We start from the raw sequence: 25,148 nt of genomic DNA on the forward strand, positions 1-25,148 counted from the left end.
TCCCCTTTCTGGCCAGATCTGGTGTCACAGAACTTTAACCCAATCTGGAGACAGAGGGAGGCTGATCTCTGTATGAGCACATCTCAGTCTACCTGGGGAGTTCCGAGCCAGCCAGGGTTACATAATGAGACCCTGTCTCCAAAATTAATTAAAGAAATAAATACAAACATACAAAAACTTCCAAAAACTAAAACCAAACCAAACAAACAAAAACCCCTCTAGTCTGAGCAATGATTAAAAACAGACATCTTCAGTGTCTTATTCAACACTGTTCTATCATGACACAGAATATCCACATCACTTGAGTCTGAATATTTACTTTTAAATATGTATATGAAAATTCTGCAGACGAGAAATCTTGCTACTTAGCCCAGGCTTTCTGTCCTTGGACTGCCCCAGCCTGTCAAATGCTGGATTATTTACATAATAAAGCTACATTTTATAAGAAAAGGACCCACAGAATCAACTAACTCATAAGACTCACAGAGATTGAACCAATGATCAGGGAGCCTGTAGGGGTCTGATCTTGGTCCTCTGCATGTATGTTAAGGTTGTGTAGCTTGGTATTCTTGTGGGAGTCTAGCAGTGGGGGCTGAGGCTGTCTCTAATTTTTGCCTGCTTTTGGGACTCTTTTCCTCCTGCTAGGTTGCCTCATCCAGCCTTAATATAAGGAAATGTGCCTAGTCTTATTATAACTTGATACACCATGTTTGGTTGATATCCCTGGGAAGCCTGCCCTTTCTGAAGGGAAAGGAAGAGAGGATCTTGGGGAAAGGGGAGTTAGAAGGGGAAGGGGACTGGAGAGGAGAGGAGGGAAGGGAAACTGTAGTTGGAATGTAATATGAGAATTTTTTTTTAAAAAAGGCTCAACTACAGCATAGATAAAAGCTCTAGTCTTCTTGTTTCAGAATAGACACCACCGTATTTCTCCTTATCATTACTTAAGGAACAGGAAATAGGGATAAATTGTTATCAAGAAAAAGATCGTGAACCTGTATTAGCACTAAATGTGTGCCCTTTACTATAATAAATAGTGACAAATTTTATGTGACTTCAAATCCAATAAATATTTTTAACCCATTCTGATAAAAGAACTGCTAATTTCTGAAAATTAAAAACAATGAGATAAAGATTAACTGACCAACTTTCAAGCTTTTTTTTCTTTAATAATAAAATATTTTCCCTTCATTTCTTTAAAACAATTTTAACTGACACGGGTTTAATATCCCTTATCTGAAATGTTTAAACTCTAAAATATTTCAGATTTCAAACAATTCTGGGTTTGGGGATATCTGAGTTAATGAGTATCTTGCAGATAAGAGAAAAATCTAAATACAAAAACTACCCCATACATAGACACTGAAGGTTATTTTATATAATATTCTTGATGCACTTGTGTGGACTTTAACATTGAGGTTCTACAATGGTGCAAAAAAACTTAGATTTTGAAATATTTAGATTTCAGGTTAGATATACTCAGTTATACAACACTCTTTATCCACTTAAGATTTTTACTCTAGAATTTGCCTTTATATCATTTTTTAAAGAGTCTGTTGGAAGAAAATACCAGAAGCCCTGGGACAACCTCCAATAAGTGTAAAAAAGTAAAAAGATAATATATGTTTGCTTAAGACAGCAAACGAGCAATTGAAAAGACCTGGAACTCAAACTCACACTAAGACAGAAGTTCTAAAATCAATTGTCTTCCATAATTTAGTCCAGAATAGCATTGATTCTAACATCAAACACCAAAGATCACACTTTTAACTATACATAAACTAGGAAAGTGATACTTGATTTTTTTAAAGAAAATAAAGGCTGCTACTACCATACAAAGGTGACTTACTGACTATAAAAGCAACATAGAGCGTCTGTTCCCATTTGATTGAACATGTCATATTCAATCTAAACACCCGATTTTTATTCTTACTGTCATTCACACCTAGCTTCAAATGGTTCCACAACCGAGTCTATGCCTGTGGTTCCCTTACAGACATCTATTTTCAATTAACACAGTCACTAAGGTGCATGCTAAAAAGACTGTTCACACACTTACGTTGAATACTAAGTCACTTCACATATTTAACACTCCTTTACTACAGAATAAATAGAAAGATGTACAAGACTGTACACTTCAAGAAATCTTAAAATATGAAACTTGAAACCAAAGAAATATGAAACACAGCAACATCACCAGTTCTATCTTCTCATTAATAAGTGTAGTGTGTTCTTATCCTAAAACCTCCTTTTAAAAAAAGAACACACAGACAAGTATAATGCACAACTAGGAAAGATCAAGACCTAACTTCCACAACTGATGTGTAATTCCTTTAAAATCAAATTTCACTGTGAAATTATAAGAAAATCTAAAGCAAACTGTATTTTAAAGTTCATCCTAAAATATTCCAGAATCAGAGTTACTCAAATGGCTAGAGAAGCACAGAAGTGTAAGCAGGCACATTTATTGAGGTTCCCAGGTTCATTGCCTTCAGTTACTTTCAGGTATGTATTCACATTCCAAAATGCCCCACAAACTTTTATTCCACTAATGTAGGAAGGGGTCCTGAGCAATTGAATGAGCAAGAATGATGTTAACGACTTATGGGAGACGGGGAAACAAAAGCAAAACAGACAATGCATTGGAAGTTTCTGTACCTTTTTTTTTTTTTTTTTTTTTTGGTTTTCTGAGACAGGGTTTCTCTGTGTAGCTTTGCACCTTTCCTGGAACTCACTCTGTAGACCAGGCTGGCCTCAAACTCACAGAGATCCACCTGGCTCTGCCTCCTGAGTGCTGGGATTAAAGGCGTGTGCCGCCACCACCGCCTGGCGTTTTACTCTTAACTTTCAAAGGTAAATCTTTTTTTTCTAAACTTTAGAATTTACAAAGATTTCTCTAAATGAATTTAAAAAAACAAACAAAGAAACTAGAACAAAACCTCACTGCCTCGAACCCACTAAGCTGTATGTCAGGACAGCATAGCTAATTATAAGACAAATATTCAAGTAACAATCTCAACAAATCTTTAAAGTACTGAAATACATATTCATTAGCTTATAGCATCCTAACAAATTATAAACTGTAAATTTCAAGGGTCAGCCATAAAGCACACATAATGCTCTTATAGAGGACATTAGACAGCTCAGATGGCCTGTAACTCCAGCTCCAGGTGATCTGATGCCTCTGGTCTCCTAGGGCAATGGCTTTCTAGGGCAACTGTATTCCCGTGCACACACACCCACACGGTATGTATGTATGTATGTGAAATATATATATATATATATATATATATATATTTGTATTGCCTTTCAAAAATAATGCAGTAATAAAAATGACAAGTACAACAAAATATAGGAAAAAACTACTTGTCTAAAAGAATTTGTTCTATTTGTATTATAACTCAAACTGAAACTTTGTCTTCTGTATTATCACAAAAATTTCTTAGATTATAAATGTGAATATTATATATGTCTTAAAAAATTTGTGTAGTTTAATGATTTGAGACATAAAATCACTTTCCTACAAAGCACATTATATCTTTATAACATTCCCTGTATCATGTGAATGTTAAATTCCAGATATGTTAATTCAGGTGTTACTGAGCATGGTATACTGAACCCATGAGATTCTGAGCAACATTTACTTTAGACAGGGTACTAAAGGCAACATGTTTGAAAAATAAAGTGTGGTCCTATACATCTAAAACAATTTCTAAATATCAAGTTCAGAGGTGGATCAATTCTATTCCACTTTAAATTATTTCTATGAAATAATGAGAGCACGTTTAATTACAAAAGTTAAATATATAATGTTTAAAGTTTTAGCACTAGGTATTTCATTTAGAACAGACTTTAATCTAGGATCATAAAAAAAAAAAAAAGAAGGCTGGAGAGATGGCTCAGCCGTTAAAGGCTAGACTCACAACCAAAAAAGTAAAAAGTAAAAAAAAAAAAAAAAAAAAAAAAAAAAAAAGAGAGAGAAGTACTTAGAAAAATCCTTTGGGGGGCCACATCATGCAGTGGATTAAGGCACTTGCCACTCAAACCTGTGAACTTGAGGTCCATCTCTGAACCTCATCAGGAAGAAAATCAACTCCTGAAGGTTGACCTTGGACTTTCCTGCAAGTACCTGCACTCTCTCAAACATGTAAAGTTTATTTCAAATTATTGTAAATAATTTTTAAATACTGAACACAACAACTATGGGCTCTCTGAATTTATGAGAGATAGCTATAAATGCTTTTCCAAACTAAATACGATAGCTACCATTTCTTACATAGTCTTCTATAATGTCATTTGAAATCTTAGCCATTTGAACATAGAAATCACATCTTCCCTCATTTTTTTCTACCTTGCCAACAGTCATATACTAAAATGATGAGATTACTCATCATTAAAATTTAAAATTTACACTAATTATTTGCAATCCTTCCTTAAAATTATGGTAGGTTTCCCACTAACAAAACGACACTATTGACACTTTAGGCTTAATCTGAGCCAAACAATATACCTGAATATATTCTTGGTATTAATAATCCTTACCTTATAAGGATGTTTGCATTTTACATGAGTTATTTTATAATTTTGGCATTAATGTTAAAGTCCAAGACTCTAATATGAAAAATAGCATTTAAAACATGGCCACACGCAGGAAATAAGGCATTGTTGGTATCTGGTGAAAAAAGTCATAACAACAATCGTTATGTCCTTCGTGGCAAACAGTTGCAGTTATTAAAACACTACCACGCACACGCGACAGAAATCTACCTGGACAGCACTAAGTAGACTTAATTCTGAAAGACTGCACATGGAAGTTTCTCGAACTCCTCATTGCGATGCTCCTTGAAATGAAAATCCCCAGTTACCTAAATGAGCAAATCTCCACGTGCCGGAATAGAAAGGGCGAGATGTCACCGTCCCATGTAAGCGACCTACGGTGGGTGCTTCCTGATTTTTTTTTTTTTAGACTCAATTCTGGAAGGCTAAATGGGGTGGGTTACTAGACGCCGCGATTTTCCCCGTGCCGCTGGGGTCCCCTCCGATGATTCCCCAGGAAGGCAGGCCCACCCTGCAGGAGGCCAGGAGCCTCTAGCACCCGCCCTACGACTCGGTGGTCCTCCCGCACCGGCCCCTGTCCCCCACCCACCCCCACCCCCGACGGACGGCTGCGCTGCTGCTGCTGCGTGCGTTAGCGGGCGCGTCGGGGCAGTTGGAACCCGACAGCCACTCACGCAGATGCTGCGCTCGGCGGCGGCGGCGGCGGCCCACCAGCAGCACGTTCCGAGTCCGGGCAGCGGAAAGTTCGAGGCCCGGCCCTCTAGGAACTCCGGGCAACGCAGCACAAGCGAGAGGGGCGCAACGGCGGGCGGCCCGCGGGGTCGTGTGCAGCGCGGCCAGGCGGCCGAGCCACCCACCCCCCGCCCCCGAAGCCGCTGCCGACGGGGCGGCCGCGCAGGCCAGCCCGCGGACCGACGCCGCCCCGGATGGACGACGGTGCCGCCCCGGACCCCCGGCGCGAGGGCACACACCCCCACCACCACCCCCGACGGTGGCCGTTGGCAGCGGTTTGCCGGTCACCCCCGCAGCTCCCATCCCCGCCTCTCACCCCGTCGGGTCTTCTAAGGCCAGACCTAAAAATCCCCCGGACCAACGAGCGCAAACCGCCGCCGCCGGGAGCTTGGGAGCTGCGCTGGGGTGGGGGGGGCGGAAGCCGCGGAGGGAGGAGTCGCCGCGGGACGGGGCGGGGGAGGGCGTGGCCAAGCGGGGCTCGTGCCGTCCTCGCGCCTCGGGGCCTCGGGCTCCCTCGCCTCAGCCTCACGCGGAGTCGTTCCCCCCCACCCCGCCCCACCTCGGCCAATCAGCGGCCGCCCCTGGAGAGGAGGGGGGCGGGACTGAGTGAGTCCCGAAGAGGCGCTTGGCGACAGGAAAAAGGGGACGGTGGAGTGGCAGGCGCGCTGGCCAATCGGGACGAGGAGAGCGAATCTGGGCGAGTGGGGTTTGGCGCGTGGAAGACTGGAAGGCGTTACAAAACAAGTTACAATGTGAACTTGTGTGTCTGCGGTGGAGGAGACGTGTAGGTAGGCTGAGAAAGTTTCTTCGGTCTTGTTGGATGGAATTTGCAAATCTGGAACTACTTCGTGTGACCCCCCCAAACAGTCATGGGAACCGTTATAAAAGAGGACGGGAGGGGTGGCCTCCAAAGACTTCTCCAAGTCTCCTTCAAACGGATATGATGAGACCCTGATGATAAATAACGTTAACATAGTTTGAGCCCTTTTCTGCTTCTCCATACCGGCAGCTACCCAGGGCGTTGTCCATCTGTTCTCGCAGTACTTTAGCAAAGGTGCGGTGTGTTTTACAGACAGAAACCCACGCAGACAGCTTCAGGCTTTTGCATCTGTTCTCGCAGTACTTTAGCAAAGGTGCGGTGTGTTTTACGGACAGAAACCCACGCAGACAGCTTCAGACTTTTGCACAGTAAGTGGCTCCAGGTCTGTGCCGAAAGGTGCATATAGAAGCACGGTGTTATGTACTATCTATCCCAAAGGGTGCCCACCAGGAGAACGCCACGTACAACGCCAGGGGCGCATTGGCAACTCGGAAAGGACTCGTTCTTAAACTCCGCTCTGCTCAGTACACTTAAAACAAGTTGAAAGCCTAAGCCTAGTCTGATAGACTTGTTTGGCTTTGTTGTTTTTAAGATGTTTTTTTAACCTCAAAAACTGCAAAAGTAAGATTTGTTAAACACTATTTGCTAGGTCTTTTTGTTTCTTCGGGAAGAGGAGGCTGCCCACATTCTTTATTTTCAGGTGGGTGGCTTGTCCTTTACCAATAATGAATTCTACAAAAAGTTTCTGACTAGGTGAAATGGTTTTTAAGCGTTGTAGGAACCTTTTAGAGCCAGTAGGTGGCAATATTTCATTGTGAGATATGAAAGTTCTTGGTAGCCTGGGGGGCGGGGTGGGGGCTATTTAACATTCCCAATTTGGGGCTTTCTTCTCACACCCCACCCCCAGTATAAAGGAAACCAAGTAAATAAGAGTTTCTTTCTTTCTTTTTTTGGTTTTTCGAGACAGGGTTTCTCTGTGTAGCTTTGCGCCTTTCCTGGAGCTTGCTCTGTAGTCCAGGCTGGCCTCGAACTCACAAAAGTCTGCTTGGCTCTGCCTCCCGAGTGCTGGGATTAAAGGCGTGCACCACCACCGCCCAGCAAACAAGAGTTTCTTAAAGGGCACTAGAGTGAGACCATAAAACCTTGCTTTAGTAAGACAGTGTTAAAAGACTCCTGTTATAGATATGCCATTTCGGTCAAAATCTTAAAAGAAATTAAGCAAAATTCATTAGATGTCTTTTTCATCGAATGCTATAAAAGACTGTGATTTCTGCAACCAAAAATAGAGGAATAGCCTCTATTAGATTTCCAAGAAATGGATATCTGAAACCTTGTTTGCCACTAGAATTCTTCAAGAATAGATTCCACATTAGACTTAGTTAGTGGCTTGATGGGGAAAGTGATCCGAAAGGGGAAATATGTGAAATGTAGGTGATGCTTTGGACAAGAAAGAAGCAGACGCAGGAAACAGCCTTTGCTGAAGGCGACGGCAGAAGAGAAGTGCCGCAGCTTGGAGGGAAGTGAAGCATCACTGATAGCTCAGCATCAAGAGCCCTCGCTGCTCTTCCGGAGGACCCACACCAGTTCCTACCACCCAGGGCAGGTGGCTCACAACTGTAAGGCCTCCAGGTCCAGGGGATCTAGCACCACTGGCCTCTGTGGGCACATACCCACATACCAACACCCATACATAATTTTAAAATAATAAAACAATCTTTTTAAAATGGAAGGAATGTGCAAGATAGTTGGTTAGAATAGCTTGGATATATGTAAGTATATTTTCCCCCAATGAAATGCAAGCTTTGGGATATTGAGAAGTTAGTTTCATAGATGTCTTATAAAATACAAATCCCCAAAAGGTAAGGAAAACAATGGGAAGTCCTTGTAAATGTTTGTTCTCCAGCTCCCTGATAGAAATAAAGGTGAATTTTCCATATAAAGGTTGGTGTGTTGCAAGAGACTCCTCTATCCGTATCTGGCAGTCATGACACAGAGCCAAACACATGGCAACTCCTGGTGTGTTTCTAGAACTTTTATCACCAGTACAGAACTCCAGCACAGGAAACAGCTCTGCTTTAATCTGATTACTCTTCAGTCAAGATGACACCTTTGCAAAAGTTGGTGTTTTGGACTTGTTTTTTATGATGGCGGTGCAGTCATCTTCCCAGCCCAGTGGACCACTCTCTCCTGGGGTGTGATACTCTCTGCAGCAGAATGGCTGACTGGCCAGAAGTCCCTGTCACTTTGAACCCTGAGCCATTATCAAGATGTCTCTAAGGCAAGGTGAGTGCTTCAGCCGGGCTTCCTCTGGTGATAGAAATGAGCCATCTTGTGTTCTACCTATATTGTCCTGTGATTGGCAGTCTTGCTTTTATGGCAGTAAAACAGACATCACGTTCTTGGCATGTAGCTCAGCGTCAAGGTATCAGTATCAAACCCATGGCCAAGACCTTAGTTAACATTACAAATTGAAGGAAGTTCTGATGAGAACAGAATTTCTGGTTTGTACTAGTTCTTAGTTAATAGCAGGAACATGTTGCAGAGGCTTCTCACTGTGAGGGACAGGGAACAAAGACAGAGGGGAAGGGCTTGAACACAACACATCTTCAGAGGCACACCTCCAGTAATCTCCTTTCTTCAGCTAGGCTCACCTCCAACCACAGCACTGCTGGGATCAAGCAAGCACATGACAGAGGAGCCTGTTGCGTACATTTCATTCATACAACAAGCCTCTTTTATTATTATCAGGAAAAAAAACCCCTGATGTGTAGTTACAAGAAGGAACTATAAACCTAAAACTGCTACTCAGAATGTGGGGAGGCAGTGTCGCCTACAATCTCTAGATTAACCTATGAAGCACATCTACATGTCAAGTCCACTGACCAGCACAACATACAAGAAACTTCACCATCTCTTCTAGAAGTTAGAAACACCCACTTTTACTCAGGAAAGTGAAGGCTGAAATCATTTGTCCATGGTTCCAGCCAATTGGGAGCCTGACACAAAGCAGGATCCTCCCCCTTAATCAGAGAGAATTCCCCCAGGGAAGACCAAACAAAAGAACCACAAAATATGAAAACTTATTGTAGCAAAATTTAAACAAATGATCATGAAACACATAGGAAAAAATAGTGGGTTGAATAAATAATTAATACACAAACTTATCTCAGTAGATTTTACTCTTACTGTAGAAATAATTTTTGACAAAATATCCCTTATTATATCAGATGGTCCTGTCATAGAAGAAAACCCAAATACAGTGGTGGATGTTCTAGGCATTTTAGATGGACCCAGCAGGCCACTGCTGGATGAACCTTCTAGCAAGACTGTGCATTTGCAGACTAATGTTTGAGCTGGGATTCAGTCACACCCACCCCCAAGAGTGCTGGGATTTTGACTGAGCCCAAACTGGCAGTTTCCTGAAACATTGCTTATTGACCTCTGCTGACTTTCCACACAAGGTTCTCCTTCCTCTCAACTACCATAGCCTTGCAGTTGCACCCAATCCCTGTCATAGGCTACTTGATGTTTGCAGGCAGTCCTAATCATTTCCAGATAAGCATGAGTTACTTTGTTCATAATCATGTTGATTGCATTCATAAATAACTTGATAAAAGGAAAAAATAATAAGACAAAAGAGAATTTTTTTAAAAAATGGTAGTGGCAATAGAAAAGGGTAAAGCACCCTGAACCCCGTGAGTTTCCTGGGTGTGTGCTGGGGTAATGTGGAGCATGAGTAGATGCCTGGAAAGGGGTGGCACTTCTGACTGTGGTGAGCCAGGGCTTATCCTTAGTAAGATTCTCACCTGAACAACAGGAAATTTCGGAAGACAAAGGAAACACCTTTTGTACCTTAAACCCAGAGCCAGTACTTAAAGTGAGGAATTGAAACTCTGAGTTGTAGATGCAGAGATAAGGAAAAGAGTTCATGTGGAAATGTGCAACCCAGATCACAACTTCCCAGCATATTATCACCAGTAGTCCTGGCAGGCAGAAGCCTGGCAAAGACCACATAGGGCTACCCTGTCCCTCTGGTCTCCAAGGTCTAGTGGCTCACTTTCTACATTACAGCCATCAAAGGCCCAACATCTGCTTCGCAGTTAGATAATATGAATTTGTTGTAGTAGGAGAGTAGTGTGCTAGGCTGGAAAGATGGCTCAGCAGTTGAAAATACTTTCTGCCTGTTAGGATAAAATGAGTAGAAATCAAATGCATGGTTGTATCTGTGGACATGAAAATACCAAATGCCTTCAACATGCTTTTTAAAGAGTAAGCTGTTAGGAAGACAGAAACCAGTGTACTACAATTACTTACATTTTGTATACTAGCAATAAAAGCATGTGGCAGGAGCCTCATTTCTGTTCCTTGAGAAATGGATCTAGTCTTCACTAAGCATGTTTCTGTGGGTAATGTTTAAGCTGTGTTTGTTTGTGATACATAGACTCAAATTCAGAGCCTTGAACTTGAGAGAAAATTGTTTTAACTCTGAGATAATTCCCTAAACGCCAAATGTTTTCATCTCTTCCTACTTTTCTGAAGTTTGGGTCTGTTTTGTATTTATTGTGGATATTACATTTTTCATAATTGTTATCTGTACTTTTTATTCAACTTTATTCTATTTACTTAAGTTTAATTGTAATAGGAAATTTTTGTGGTTGCTTCAGATGCAACAATATTTATAACTAACCCCTAAAACTTTATGAAAAGGTAACTTGAATATATCAAATAAAATATGAATATCATGAATAAAGAGTACTTGCTGCTCTTGGCAAAGACCTAGTTTGATTCCCAGCACCCATATGGTGCCTCACATCTATTTGTATAGGTACATGTTTGAATGTATGTCTCTAGAGAATTATAAATGAAAAAGATCTTTCCTAGCTACATGTTTATAAACATGAAAAATAATTGTAACACTGAAAGAAAGTGACATTCTGGTGTGTTTTAAAATTTACTGTGTGTGTGTGTGTGTGTGTGTGTGAAATGAGTACTTGAAATGCCTTAAAATATATAATTTATTAAAGAGAAATAAAACAACTGTAAGCAAGATATAGTCAACAGTCTCAAACTTGCAGCTGTAGGTGTTTGGGGTCCGTTTGGTCTCTTGTTACCCCCTTTTCAAGCACATATTATAGTCACGGCCTGAGGAAAGGTACAGGGTCTGCATCAACCAGGTGACTAGTCTGCAGAGGGTCGTTAGGATATGGTCTTGGTTTCTCTTGTTTTCTCATATTTCTGCTACCCTTCAGGCTGACATTTAAGAGATGCCAAAAGGACCCAGATGAAGCAGAGGGGCCTGTCTTCACAAGAATAGACTGTACCATGTGGCTTTCCAACAAGACCATCCCCAAATATTCAGCACTATCTTCCAGTCTGCATTTGACACATTTTCTATGTGCAGGTACATTTCCTCTGAGAGCCTCACCCTTCACAGCTGACTAGAAGCTTTATGAAGTGGGCATTTCTGGTGTGTCTTTATTTAGTCCTTTTATTTCCTTCTCATTCGAGGTAAAACTTGAAGCACAGTGTTGTAAGTGTGGAAATGCTGAATACCCTTGTCTTGTTCATGGTTAGAGAAGTTTCTTTGATTTTTTCCCCTTTTAATGTATTGTTGACAATAGGTTTGTCATATATATCTTTTAATGCATTGTGTGTTGTTTCTTGTAGTACTAGTTTCAGGACTTTGTCATGAAGGAATGGTGAACTTTATCAAAAAGCCTTTGCTACATCCAATTAAGATGCCCCTATGATTACTGTTCTTGAGTCTATGTTCTGTCTTGGATTGATTGATCTTTTATATATTGAAATAATGCTTACATTCCTGGAATGAAGCCAGCTTGTTTGTGGTGAATGATGATTTTAATGTGTTATTGAATTCAGTTTACAAATTTATTAAGAATGTTAATATCCATATTGATTAGTGAAATTGACTTGTAATTTTCTTGCATCCTTATCCTTATTTTTGTTTACTTTGTTTGGTTTTTCTTTTTTGGATCCTTATCCAGTTTTATCATCAAGACAACATTGACTTCCTAAAGTGAGTTTAGTGGCATTCTTTCCCTTTTCATTATGTGGGTGGTTCCAGGATACTTGGTGGTAATTTTTCTTCAAAGATCTGTGAGTTAGCAGCGAATCCATCAGGGCCCAGGGTTCTCTAAGCCATGAGACTTTCCCTTTTTGCTTCAATTGCATAGCTCATTATAGATCTGTTTAAGTTATGTTGTCCTCTTGGTTAAATTATGGGAGGCCGTATATGTTGAGAAATTTACCCTGTTCATTTTGATTGTCTAATTTATTTGAGTATCAGGCTTTGAAAGTATGATCTAATAACAACCTGAATTTCACTGTTATCAATTGAAATCTCTCCCTCTTCTTCTTGGCTAAGGGCTTGTCAGTGTTATTATAAGAACCGACTGTTTTATTAGTTCTTTGTTTTGTTTTTGTTCCCATTTGACTGATTTCTAGCCTACTTTTCATCAAGTATTTGTGGATTTCATTTGTTATTTTTCTAAGAATTTGAAGAATATCATTAAGTTATTTATTTGAGATATCACTGGTTTTTAATGTAGGCATTTATACCTGTAACTTCCATTTTGGAACATTTTCTTTGTATCCCATAGATTTTTCTATGTTGTGTTTTCATGTTCATTCTATTCTAGGAATTTTAACTCTATCTCCTGATTTTTTTCAATGATGTATTCATCCTCAGGGTACTGTTCAGTCTCCATTATCTGTATATTTTCTGTAGTGTCACTAACTGTTGGTGTCAAATTTTATTACCCTATGATCAGATAGAGTAAAAGAAGCAATTTCAATTTTTTTTCTATTTGTTAAGACTTACTTTATATCTAAAAAATATTTTGGAGAAAATTCCATAGGCTTGAGAAAAGAACCATATTTCTGCTGAGTGGAATTTTCTTCAGATATCTATTAAGTCCACTTGGCCAATATTTTCATTTAACTGCTGTTTATTGACATTTTTGTATGAATAAGAATGGATTATTTAATTACCCACCATTGCTGTGCTGAAATGAGTCTTTCCTTTATATCCAACAATGTTTATTTTATAAATGTGGATGTGCTGATATTTGCTATGTTTTGGAATTATTATAGTCTCAGGTGGATTGTTTCCTCTTCTTTTTAATAGCCTCTTAATGGTTTATTATAAACCAGCTTTATAGGCCATAGGGGGGAAAAAGGAAAAAAGAAAAGAAAAAAAAAAAAAAGGCTGTGTACAGCCTTTTGGGAAACCGACTAGGAGCTAAGGAGGATCAAGATGAGTCTAGGGCAGTGGTTCTCAACCTGTGGGTCATCATCCCTCCAGAGTAGCATATCGAATATTTACATTATGATTCATAACAATAGCAAAATTATTACTAATTATGAAGTAGCAAAAACGTAATTTTATGTTTGGGGTCACCACGACATGAAGAACTGTATTAAAGGGTCACACAGCATTAGGAAGGTTGAGAACCACTGTTCTAGAGCATTGGATTCCCCAGGGAGGGTTCCCCGAAAGGGAAACCAGACAATCCAGTGAGTCTCCATAAACAGCATGACTCGTAGTATGAAATCTCTAATTTTTGTTTCAAGTCTTCTTTGTGAAGACTTATTATAACTATGTCTCTTTGCTTTCAAAGTCTATTTGCTTGAAATATTTTTATCCTAAGATTTTGCTTGTCTTTGCCATTGAGTTTTATTTTTTTTATTTTATAATTAATTTAATTTTACATATCAGCCACAGATTCCCCTGTCCTCCCTCCTCCCTCCTAGCCTCCCCCCTCCAATCCTCTCCCCATTCCCACCTCCTCCAAGGCAAGGTCTCCCCCCGGGGATTCAGCTCAGCCTGGTAGATTCAGTTGAGGCAGGTCCAGTCACCTCCTTGAGTTTTGTTTCTTGCAGACAACAACAAGTAGATGGTGGACTAGTTTTTAATCCAGTCTGCCAGATTGTCTTATTGAAGAATTGAGGTCATTAATATTCAGAACTATTATTGGGAAGTATATATATTAATTGCTGACATTTGTTATTTTTGTAATGTTTGATACATTTCTAATACTCATTTGCTCATCCTCTGTTCTTTTTTATGACCTTACATTGCACTTATCTTTTTTTCAGTGTGTAGAATTCCTTCAGGTGTCTTCTGCAGTACTAGCTTAGTGGTCTTGAAAGCTTTCAGTTTGTGATTACCATGGGTTGTTTCTTTCTCTCTCGATTGTGAAGGATAGGTTTGCTGCACATTGTAATCTGAGATATCGGTTATTGGCATTCCAAGTTTGCAATACATCATCCCATGCCTTAGGATTTGTTGTTGAAAAATATGCTGTTGTTCTAGTGGGATTACCTTTATATGTGACTTGGTGCTTCTTGGTGCTTCTCCCTTGTAGCTTTTAGTATTCTTTCTTACCTGACTTAGCTGTTTTAAATATAAAATGATTTGGGGGCTTTCTTTACTGGGTTTATCTGTTTGCTATTCTAATACCTCCTAAGTTTTGATGAATATCACTTACCCTAGGTTAGGAAATTTTTGTCTGTTTTGTTGTTGTTTTGGTTTGGTTTTGATTTTTTGCCTTTTACTTTTGTTTTGAGACAAGGTCTCTATTTAGCTCTGGCTGGCCTGGAGTTCATAATGTAGGCTATACGAGTCTTGAATTCACAGAGATCCACCTACCTCAGCCTTCTGAACACTATGACTAAAGGCAGATGATACTACACTCAGCTTTGGCTATGATTTTGCTGAGTATATTTTCTTTGTATGTAGTTTGTATGGCTCTTTCTTCTGTGCCCATGATTTGTAAGCTTTGCCTTTTAATGGTGCACCTGTATCTTGAAGGTCTTGTTTATCATCTTTATTAATTCATCTCTTTTGTCTCACAGTTGCTAATTTATCTGTCCTGGCTTAAATCCCTGATAGTGTAGCTTCTGTTTGATCTATTAGTGAGGTTTTCTAATGCTTTTTTATCGACTTACTGAGCTTTTCATTTCCAAAATTTCAATTCGAAGTTAATGGATTTTTTTTATTTTGTTGAATATTCTTATAATTATTTATTTTCACTTCTTAATCTGGGATTTCATGTATTTCACTCTCACTGGAAAATTTTACTGTGGAATGAGTCATTGTTAGATGAGTATATTGCCTTAATTTTTTTGTCCGGTTTTTCTGCATTGGGACTTGGGTGTCTGACATGAAGCATTTTTTTAAATTACTGTGTATTAATTACCTATCTCATTGTTGTGACAGAATACCTCCAAATAGTGGCTTATGTAAGGAAGGAGGGGTTTATTTACCTTACAGATACCAAGACTATAGCTCATCATGGCCAAGAAAGTATGGCAGCAGGAGCCAGAGGTAGCCGTCCCCAATGTGTCCAGAGTGGTGAGTGCTTGTACCCAGCTCTCTTTCTCTGTTTATTCAATCCTGATACATAGCCACCTTTAGAGTAGATCTTATTCCTCAATTAACCTAATCTAGATAATTTGTCACAGGCATGCCCACATATTTGTTTCCATGGTGATTTCATGTCTTCTCAAGCTGACAATCAAGATAAACCACCACGTACCATGTTCTTTCAATTGGAGCATTTTTACTGTTTAAGTGAACTTAAGTTGTAATCAGACTGAGGTGTAGTTTCTCTATGCTGGACTGAGGATATAGCTCACTGGACACAGTCTTCTGACCTTTCCAAACACAGAATACTAACTGTTGAAGCAACCACAACTGAAAGATAAACCCACTAAGAGAACACTTTATAGGGGAAGAGAAATAAATGCAATAGGACCATTTTCTCAAAGGTCTCAAGTTGGGGGATGGAGTATAAGTCAGTACATTTCTAGTACAAGTCCTGCATTCTGACACACACACACACACACACACACACACACACACACACACACACACACACACACTTTTAAGAAAAGATACCTACATTGCATGATTTCACAGTGGGTGGTCAGAATAAATACTAGCAATGTAGACAGATGTTACTGCTCTCTACAAGGACATATGTCAACAGCAGACATTCTTGATGGTCTTGTGAAGCATCACTCAATAGGGGAAGTGGCTTTCAAACATTCTGAGGTGCAGTAAATTTTTATCCCAGTTTTTTAAACCACATGTTTTATTTTCTCCTCCATCTTGTTTTATGCCTTAAATTTCTTTGTGTAGTTGGTTTTGCTCTTTAACTCTTTGCTTTTGGGGGGGGCTGCCACCCAGCCCCCAAGTAAATCACACACAGAGGCTTATTCTTAATTATAAGTGCTCAGCTTGACTTATGTCTAGCTAGCTTTTCTTAACTTATCCAATCTACCTTTTGCCTCTGGGCTTTTTTCTTTTCTTACTTCTGTATATCTTACTTTCACTCTTACTCCATGGCTGGCTGTATGGCTGGCCTCTAGCATCCTCCTCTTCTTGTTCTCTTGCTCTTTCTTTTTTTCCCTCCCAGATTTCTCCTTCTATTTATTCCCTCTGTCTGCCAGCCCCATCTATCCTTTCTCCTGCCTAGCTATTGGCCATTCAGTTATTTATTAGACCATCGGGTGTTTTAGATAGGCACAGTAACACAGCTTCACAGAGTTAAACAAATGCAACATAAAAGAATGCAACACATCTTTGCATCATTAAACAAATGTTCCACAGCATAAACAAATGTAACACATCTTAAAATAATATTCTACAACACCTTTGTTTTCAGAAAGAGTTATTATGGGGCTGGAGAGGTGGCTCAGGGGTTAAGAGCACTGACTGCTCTTCCAGAGGACCCGAATTCAATTCCCAGCACCCACATGGCAGCTCATACCTGTCTGTAACTTCAGTTTCAATGGACCCCAATATCCATGGCAAAAACACAAATGCACATAAAATTAAAACAAAATATATTTTTAAAAAAAGAAAAGAAAAAAAGAAATAGTTATTATGAAGTTTACTGGCTTCATAAATCTCTATCCAGAATATTTGTGTGAAATATGAAAAGATTTTGTCATCAAGTTCTGTGTGATATACTAGAGGCAAAGTGGAGAGATATGGGCAGTGAATGGTGTCATGGGAAGCTTGGAGAAAATAGACGTTTCCATGTTGACGGATCATGTAGCAACTGCTCCTTTTTTGCTTTCCACCCAGCAGTGAGACAGCTGGTCACATTAGGTGTCTGGACCAGCATAAGCACTAAAGAGCTGTAGCCCGAGCAGATCCCTAGAGCAGCTGCAGGCTGAACCACACTTACTGGGCAAGAGCTGTTGATCTCTTGAATTTTGCAGTTTGACTTATTTTATGACTCAACACAAACAAAGAGATTTTGTCAAGAACATGAACTCATTCTTCTTCAAAGAAGAGGTGATTCAGTCAGGCACCAGATAAGGGTGCGTTAAAAATTTACATGGCTTGAGTCACAGTAAAACAAAGGGATAAGAAATAATTAACCTGTTCAGTTTGAGAACATAATAATCACTTGAATTTCTTTGATCTTCATTATGTTTTCCAAGAATGTTTTAATTTTATAAAATATGGATATTTAATTGCAGAGACTATGAATATTTATGAGATCATATTGCTCAGAAAGTTTCCAGAAGAACTGTTTTTGAGTCTTGTTTTTATTTTTTTTATTTTTTTCCTATTTTGATTTCTGTAATGCCAGGAAAGAAATGAAAGAGACTTAACTCAAGGTGTTTAAATGGCAACTTGAGTCCAGAGTCTCACACAGCATGATTCCCCAATCCCTCTGGATTCAGAAAATATATCCTTTTTAAAGAAACAATGATCTCTTCTGTTTCTAACTGTGAGACTTCAGATGACACAGAAAGCCCAATTCAGGTTTATCCTTTATCTCCTGAGGCACATTTCCCCTAAAATAACCTATATTAGCCCCTATACACAATCCGAACATTTCCCAAGTACTGCCTTATAACTTAATATCCCTCAAATTATTTTTGTGCTTTTTCCAGAAAGCTTATTCTCAGGCAAATGAGCAGTTATTTTATGAGTTACTAGCCAATGTGAGACCGTCAGAGAAGATTAGCCAGTAAGAGGAAAGGAGAAAACAGGACATTAATGCACACATGTTCACATGTGACCTGGCTATAGCTATAATGGTTGCTGTTTTGTTTGGACTCTGAATGAAACACTTAGCCCTCTTCCTTACCTGATCAAAGTCATCCATTCGTGTAGCCCCATCATCTCTAATGCCAATAACTTATTTCCAATCTTCATCATTTGTCTTCCACACTCTTCATTTAATATTTAATTATATATGTCCTATAAAAGACAAATACTTTTTGGCCTGTATATCTTCTCAGTCTCAGCCAATCTATCCTCAAAACTATTAAAGGATGACAAGCAGATATTACCTTCCCATTTTAAACTAAGGCTGACACCATCTTCAAAGGAGGATCCATTGTAGGCCATTATAGACAGTTCATGGCTTCTTGGACCATATGGTAGTGTGATTTGGCAGATCAAGATTATAACACTAGTACCTAGAATTAACAAAATGGTGTTGTGTAAAGGTGGCTGTTGGAATATAGATTCAGTAGCAAGCTGAGCAGGAAGAAGCAAACATTCCCTGTGTCTTAGTTACTGTTCGGTAGCTGTGAAGAGATACCATGACGAGGACAACTCTTACAAAAGAAAGCACTTGACTGGGGGCTTACTTATAGTTTCAGGGCATCAGACCATTATTATCATGGTGGGGAGCATAACAGCACATAGACAGGCATGATGCTGGAGCAGTAGCTGAGAGCTACATCCTGATCTACAGGCAGCAGGCAGAGAGAGACGCTAGGTCTGGCCTTGGCTTTTTAAACCTCAAAGCCCATCCCCAGAGCCACACCTCCTCCAACATGAACACACTTACTCCAACAAGGTCAAACCTTACAATCCTTCCCAAATAGTTCATCAATTGAGGACCAAGTATGCAAATATATGGGCCTATGGTGTTATTTTTATCCAAACCACCATACCCTGCATTGATTCCTATACCCCCCACTTCCCCATGTATCCTTAAATAAACTTTTACCCATAATGCTTGCATTTCTCTTCCCTACAACCTAGCCAAATTGCTTATTCCTAATACTCACCTGAGACAGTGGGAAGGTTTACACAGTGCTTTCTAAATGACTTTAGACTCCTCTAGGACAAAGCCCTCTGTGACAATGCCTCTTGCTTGTAATATCATTGTGTCAGAGTTTTTCCCAAAATAGTTCCTTTGGAAAGGATGGGCACTTCCTTCTCTTCTCTTTTTTCTTCTTTCTTTCTCTTTCTTTTTTCCTTTTATTGAAAATATATTTTTTTCTCGTATAGTCTGATTATGGTTTTCCCCTCCCAGTTCCTCCCCACCTCCCTTCCCATCTGCGTCCTTCCTATTTCTCATTAGAAAGCAAACAGCCTTCTAAAGGATAATAAGAAAATAAAATGTGATAAGATAAAACAAAAACAAAGACATCAGATTTGGATAAAACAAACCAACAGATGGAAATGAGCCCTAGAGAGGGCACAAGAATCAGAGACCCACTCATTCACATACCCAGGAATCACATAAAAACACTAAACTGAACACCATAATTTATATACACATAGTACCTGGTACAGACCTTTGCAGGCCCTGTGCATGCTACCTCAGTCTCTGTGATTTCATATGTGCTTTGATCGAGTTGGTTTCGAGGGCCTTGTTTTCTTGGTGTGCTCCATCTCCTCTAACTCTTATTCTGCCTTCACTTCCACAGGGTTCTCTGAGCCTTGAGGGGAGGTATTTGATTGAGACATCCCATTCAGGGTTGAGTCTTCCTGGGCTGTTTAGTTTCAGTTTCTTGATCACCTAAGCAGTCTTGGGTATGTGCACCATCTTGTGGAGTGGGCCTTAAATGAAATCAGATACTGGTTGGTTACTCCCACAAGCTTTATGCCACCATTGCACTCACATATCTTGCAGGCAAGATAGTTTGTGGCTAGATATGTGTTTCCATTTCTCTTTTGATGGCATGCAGATTCCTGTAACAGAACATAGTGGTGAAGGCTCTATATAGGCACCAGCTTGATTTCTCCATGTTCAATGAGTTGGGTAGATATTGTCTTAAGCATATAACAGAGTAGATTTTTTTTTAATTAAAGAAAAAAGTCTATAAAATAACCATCTTTTACTAGGAGAACGTAGACTTCCCTTGGCGCTTCAACAAAGCCTTGCTGCATTCACATTTCTTTCTTTTAAATGGTGTTTCAAATCCTGTCAAAAGGTACCTGTAGTACTTTTGCTTTTCTTGAAATTAATATGCTACCAGAGACACCAGAAGTTGGGGTCTAAAACTCTTTATGAGGGAGAGGTCAATTCTCAGTGACTTTCAGGACTTCTAATTTTTATTTTCTTAAGATTTATTTTGAGTTTTTATGTGTGTGAGTGTCTGCATGTATGATGGGCACCACATGCATGCCTGGTGCCAAAGGAGGTCAGAAGAAGATGTTGCATCTCCTGGAACTGGAAATGTCAGCAGTTGTGAGTTTCTGTGTAGATGTTGGGAACAGAATCCAGGTCCTCTGCAAGACCAACAGGTACTCTTGGCTGCTGAGACATCTCTGCAGTTCCTAGTCTTCCAATTTTTAACTAGATACCTAACAATATTGTTACCCATATTGACCTCAAACAGGACCCTCTTTCCCCTTTTCAGAAGTGTGGAACGGATAATACCAACGGCAACTGAGCAGTAAAGGACAGTTTTATTCTTCAAGAAAATGAGAACTGAGAAATAAACTCGGAGTCAACTTCTCTGCCATGGGGGTTGGAAGATTATAGACATAGGGTGAGAGGAGAGGAAAATGTAGACTAATAAAGGAGGGAGGGTAATGTCTTTCTGGCAATGTGGATGTTTTCTAGGAACATGGCCACTACCTCCTTGGTAGCTGTGTTACTACTAGAGTGTGTCATGTAGTGTATAAATAGGAGGTTATAATGAAGTTTGATGTGGGGTCTGGATGACTGACAGAGTTTGTAGACCTATGAAGAGAGACTTCCAGCCTATAAGCCGGCTGTCCTCAAAGATAGCACAGACTAGAGCAGGGCAGACATTCAGATAGGCCACCTAGTCAGTACTCTGAGTAACGACATTCTTTAATATCCTCCTTCCCTGGCACTCAGGAGGCAGAAAAAAAGTTAGTGTTTTAAAACTTGTTTTCATGCCATTCTTTCTCATCAGATCCAAAAGCAATAGGACTAAGATTCTAATTCTATCCTTGACTGTAAGTGGGTTTTGTTTTTGTTTTGTTTTGTTTTGTTTTGTTTTTTGATTTTTCGAGACAGGGTTTCTCTGCGTAGCTTTGCGCCTTTTCCTGGAACCCACTTGGTAGCCCAGGCTGGCCTTGAACTCACAGAGATCCACCTGGCTCTGCCTCCCGAGTGCTGGGATTAAAGGCGTGTGCCACCACTGCCCGGCGTAAGTGTGTTTAAGACTGGCATTTGCCAACACACACACACACACACACACACACACACACACACACACTTCAGATCCCATTCTGATCTCACTCACTAACAGAGTACAGCTGCAGGTTACTTTGGTAGCATTAAAAATCTGGTTGCATAGCTCCAATAATTTGTTGTTGTTAATTTTGTCAGGAGGATGAAGAATTTGCTGTGTAGTTCCTCATAATTAAGGTAGGCATAAAAATGTGGGTAACAAAGATCATATCAGTCTACAGGCAGGTCCACATAAACTTCATTTCGACTATATGAAGCTACTCCATTCAATAAATGATAAATTAGCTTATTCTTGAGGCTACTGAGTTCAAAAATATTTGCTGTCTACTCTTAGGTATTTAAAATTGAAAGACAAGAAAATGATATATGTAGAATTGATTTTATTCAAAATACTTGTATATCAATGTAAAGTTAGTTTAACTAAAAACCCCAGCTAAATCATATAAAATGAAGACTCTGCCCATATACTTCTTATCTATAACAAAGACTTCGCCATTATAGTAATTACATGTTCCTGGAGAGCAGCTTCTGGTCTTGGACATGAACAATATGAAATAGAAAATGGGAAAGTAAGAAGTAGGTTCTGACAAAAATTAAAACAACCAATCCATACGTCCTTGCTTGTCATTAAAAAGGAGCATGCCTAGCAGAGCAAATATCAGGAGTATCCAATATATACACAGTAGTCAAGTTAATTTATTTTGCAGGAATCAGTTCTTTCTCAGGAAAAGCAAGGACACATGATAACCCTAAGACTCGATCAAGAGTTTTTATTAGCCAAGTCTAAGGGTGTGGCTCAAGTTGATTGGCACTTCTTTGACATATTTGCTTTCTAGCCTTGCAGTTACAGACCCTTATTTGAACTCAGGTCCTCAGGTTTTACAGAAGGTACACTTCCCCACAGAGCCATCTCACCATCTAGGCCAGTGGTTCTCAGCCTGTGGGTCACAACCCTTTGGGGGGCCAAGCAACTCATTCACAGGGGTCACATATCAGATATTGTGCATATCAAATATTTTCAGTACAATTCATAACAGTAGCAAAATTACAGTTGTGAAGTAACAACAAATATAATTTTATGGTTACCACAACATGAAGATCTGTATTAAAGAGTCACAGCATTATGAAGGTTAAGAACCTCTGCTCTAGGCCCTTATTTGACAGAACAGAAGATCTTAGCTAAACCTCTCAGGTCTCCTTATCCCACCCTCACCTTCTTTATTCTGGGAAATGACCTTTCTATACTCCAGTTCTCCACTGCCTGTTCATAAAGTCCAAACTTCTTGGTCTACAAAAGATTTACACTATCTCAGCATTGCTTTCCACATGTCTAGTCAGCTCCCTTGCTCTACTAACCCCTAGCATATGCATTTGCCTGACATAGAATACCTCACAGCTGTGCATGGTGCATGTTGTAGGCTGTTTCCATGCATTCCCTGTGCTGTTCCCATCCATGTGTGCAATGTCCTGTCCAAAATCTGTCTCGTTCAAGTCTCAGTACCTGCTGTCTGATTTTGGTTTCAGCAGCTAAAATTAGTCCCTTCTCTCTGTGTGCCTTCAGTTAGCCCTGTGCAGATACCAATCACTGAAACTCCAGGGCAGCTATGACTGTTGGGCCGTATATTTTAGTCCATGTCTCTTGTCTTTTCATTCCATACACAACATACTCCCTGACACTTGCATTAACTCATCTTAAATCCAGTAAGTCCATTTGGCCTTCGTTTGTGCAAAGAAAAAAACAAGAAGTGAAAAAGCTCATTAGCTATGACTTGGCTATCGCTGTAAGATAGAATAGAAATATTATGATATGAGGAACTTGGCTCATAATGATGAGCCTTGACTGATGAAGTCTAGAGAAATTCTTGACCTGCCTGCCTTGGGTTAGGAAAGAAATGATTGGCTCAGGATTTCTTCCCTAACTGGCATTTTTCTACCTTGTTAGCTAACTAATCAAACTGAAGCAATATAAGAGACACCCTCTTACCTACAAGTTCAGCAGTTCCCCTGCTGAGGAACATTTACCAAATAGAACCTTTCTTCCCTCCTTCCCTCTCTTGCCAAGGTCAGTTGAATGATGTCATTGTAACAAAATAACCTCAGTCTTTCAGCTTCCTGCTTGTTATTGCCTTCTTCAAGTAAATGCTTACTCTTGAGGCAGAATTATTTGATCTTCTCTATATTCCCACCACACTATATACAGGCTTTTATAGCTGGCTAAAAAGTGATATTAGGCCAGGAGTTGTGGAGCACACCTTTAATCCCAGCACTTGGGAAGCAGAGACCCTAAGGGCTATATGAGTGAATGGAGGCAAATCTGGTCTACTAAGACCCTGTCTCAAAAAATGAAAAAAAAAAAAGTAAAATAGAACATGAAATTGCAGCACTTGAATGCTTAGCACAAAGTGAGCATCCAATGAACGATGAATGTCTTGGTCTAATGATATAAAGAGAGGCAAGATTACTTAGGTTAATCCCAGCTCCAAAAGAACTTAGATAGTATGTAAAGAGGAAACACTGTCTATGAACACAGATTTAATGTCAAATAGTCTTTTCTGCAATACTTGTCTGAAAAAAGGTTCACTTAAGTACTCGCAGATGAGGGGAAATGGCACTAAACACAATGGCTGTCAGCATGCACAGATGCTTAAGGTAACTTAAGTGTTGGAACAGGTCCATAGAACACCTGTATTCTTTGATTGTGCCATTTAATGTTTTAGTAATATAAAACTTGTAAGTATTCTGAATATTAAACAAAGTTTAATCATCATTATACCCCAACTGAATTTGTTGTAGGAAAACTCAGGGTAATAAAGCCTCAGTTAAACTAAATTCTACTTTTCGGTCTTGTTCCAGGTGGATCACTGACTAAAACAATTCCTCCTTTCCACCATAAGAATCAACATTTTTGATTCCTTTGTTGTTTCAAGATTGGGTCTCATGTAGCCTGGATTGGTCCAGAACTCCCTAGGTAGCGCAGGCTGGTTTTGAGCCCCACTGTGTGATGCAAGCAAGTCTTAAACCCCCCTGTGTAGCAGGCTGATCTTGAACTCCAATCTTCCTGCCTCCACATCTCAAGCCTTGGGATTAAAGTATGTGCCACCATGCTTGGTTATTTTGTGATTCCTTTTTTTTAAGCTATATTTTTAATTTATGTGTGGGGGTGCTTTGCCTATGTGTGTGCTTACCATGTGTGTGCTATGCTCATGGAGGCCAGAAGAGGATGTTGTATCTTCAGGACTTGGAGTTACAGATTGTGAGCCACCAGGAGTTGCTGGCAACTGAACCCTGGTCCTCTGCAAAAGCAGCAATAGCTCTCAAGTGCTGAGTCATCTCTTGGGTGCCTGTTCTGTAACTCTTGACATTTCACAGACAAGTATTGCCCTCCAGCCCATACAGGCCTGGAGCTCTCCATCTGCTGCTTCAGCCTTCTACATGCAGGTATTTAGGCATGTACCACCTCTGATAAAACAGTTCCAAAACCTGAAATGCAACTCCAACCTGTGGTGTCATTTTTAGTGAATTTACCAAAGTCTTGAAGGCATGTTTTTAACACTGCTCTGGTCCAGTGGATTCAGTGAGATCATCTT

At 39.8% G+C, this 25,148-nt stretch overlaps 2 protein-coding genes across 28 annotated transcripts in view; one reads left to right on the plus strand and one right to left on the minus strand.

The window, feature by feature from the left end:
* The window catches only part of Rbm46 (RNA binding motif protein 46), a 48,074-nt gene extending 42,285 nt beyond the window's left edge, over positions 1-5,789 (minus strand). For 3 of the 27 annotated variants that reach the window (XR_013052133.1, XM_076574308.1, XM_016003819.3), the window contains exon 1: positions 5,603-5,781. The gene's annotated coding sequence lies outside the window, so the exon portion shown is untranslated. Of the gene's footprint in view, positions 1-4,764; positions 5,418-5,602 lie in introns of those variants that run through there. The other 24 variants (XR_013052130.1, XM_016003816.3, XM_076574301.1 and 21 more) reach the window with 19 other exon arrangements.
* Positions 4,984-25,148, plus strand: part of LOC107402258 (uncharacterized) — a 45,793-nt gene continuing 25,628 nt past the window's right edge. The window contains exons 1-2 of the mRNA XM_076575310.1: positions 4,984-5,274; positions 5,319-6,074. Of these exons, the coding sequence (XP_076431425.1) occupies positions 4,984-5,274; positions 5,319-6,074 (1,047 nt within the window). The remainder of the gene's footprint in view (positions 5,275-5,318; positions 6,075-25,148) is intronic.

The sequence above is a fragment of the Peromyscus maniculatus genome, chromosome 6 (assembly GCF_049852395.1).
Source record: "Peromyscus maniculatus bairdii isolate BWxNUB_F1_BW_parent chromosome 6, HU_Pman_BW_mat_3.1, whole genome shotgun sequence".
Lineage (NCBI taxonomy): Eukaryota > Metazoa > Chordata > Mammalia > Rodentia > Cricetidae > Peromyscus > Peromyscus maniculatus.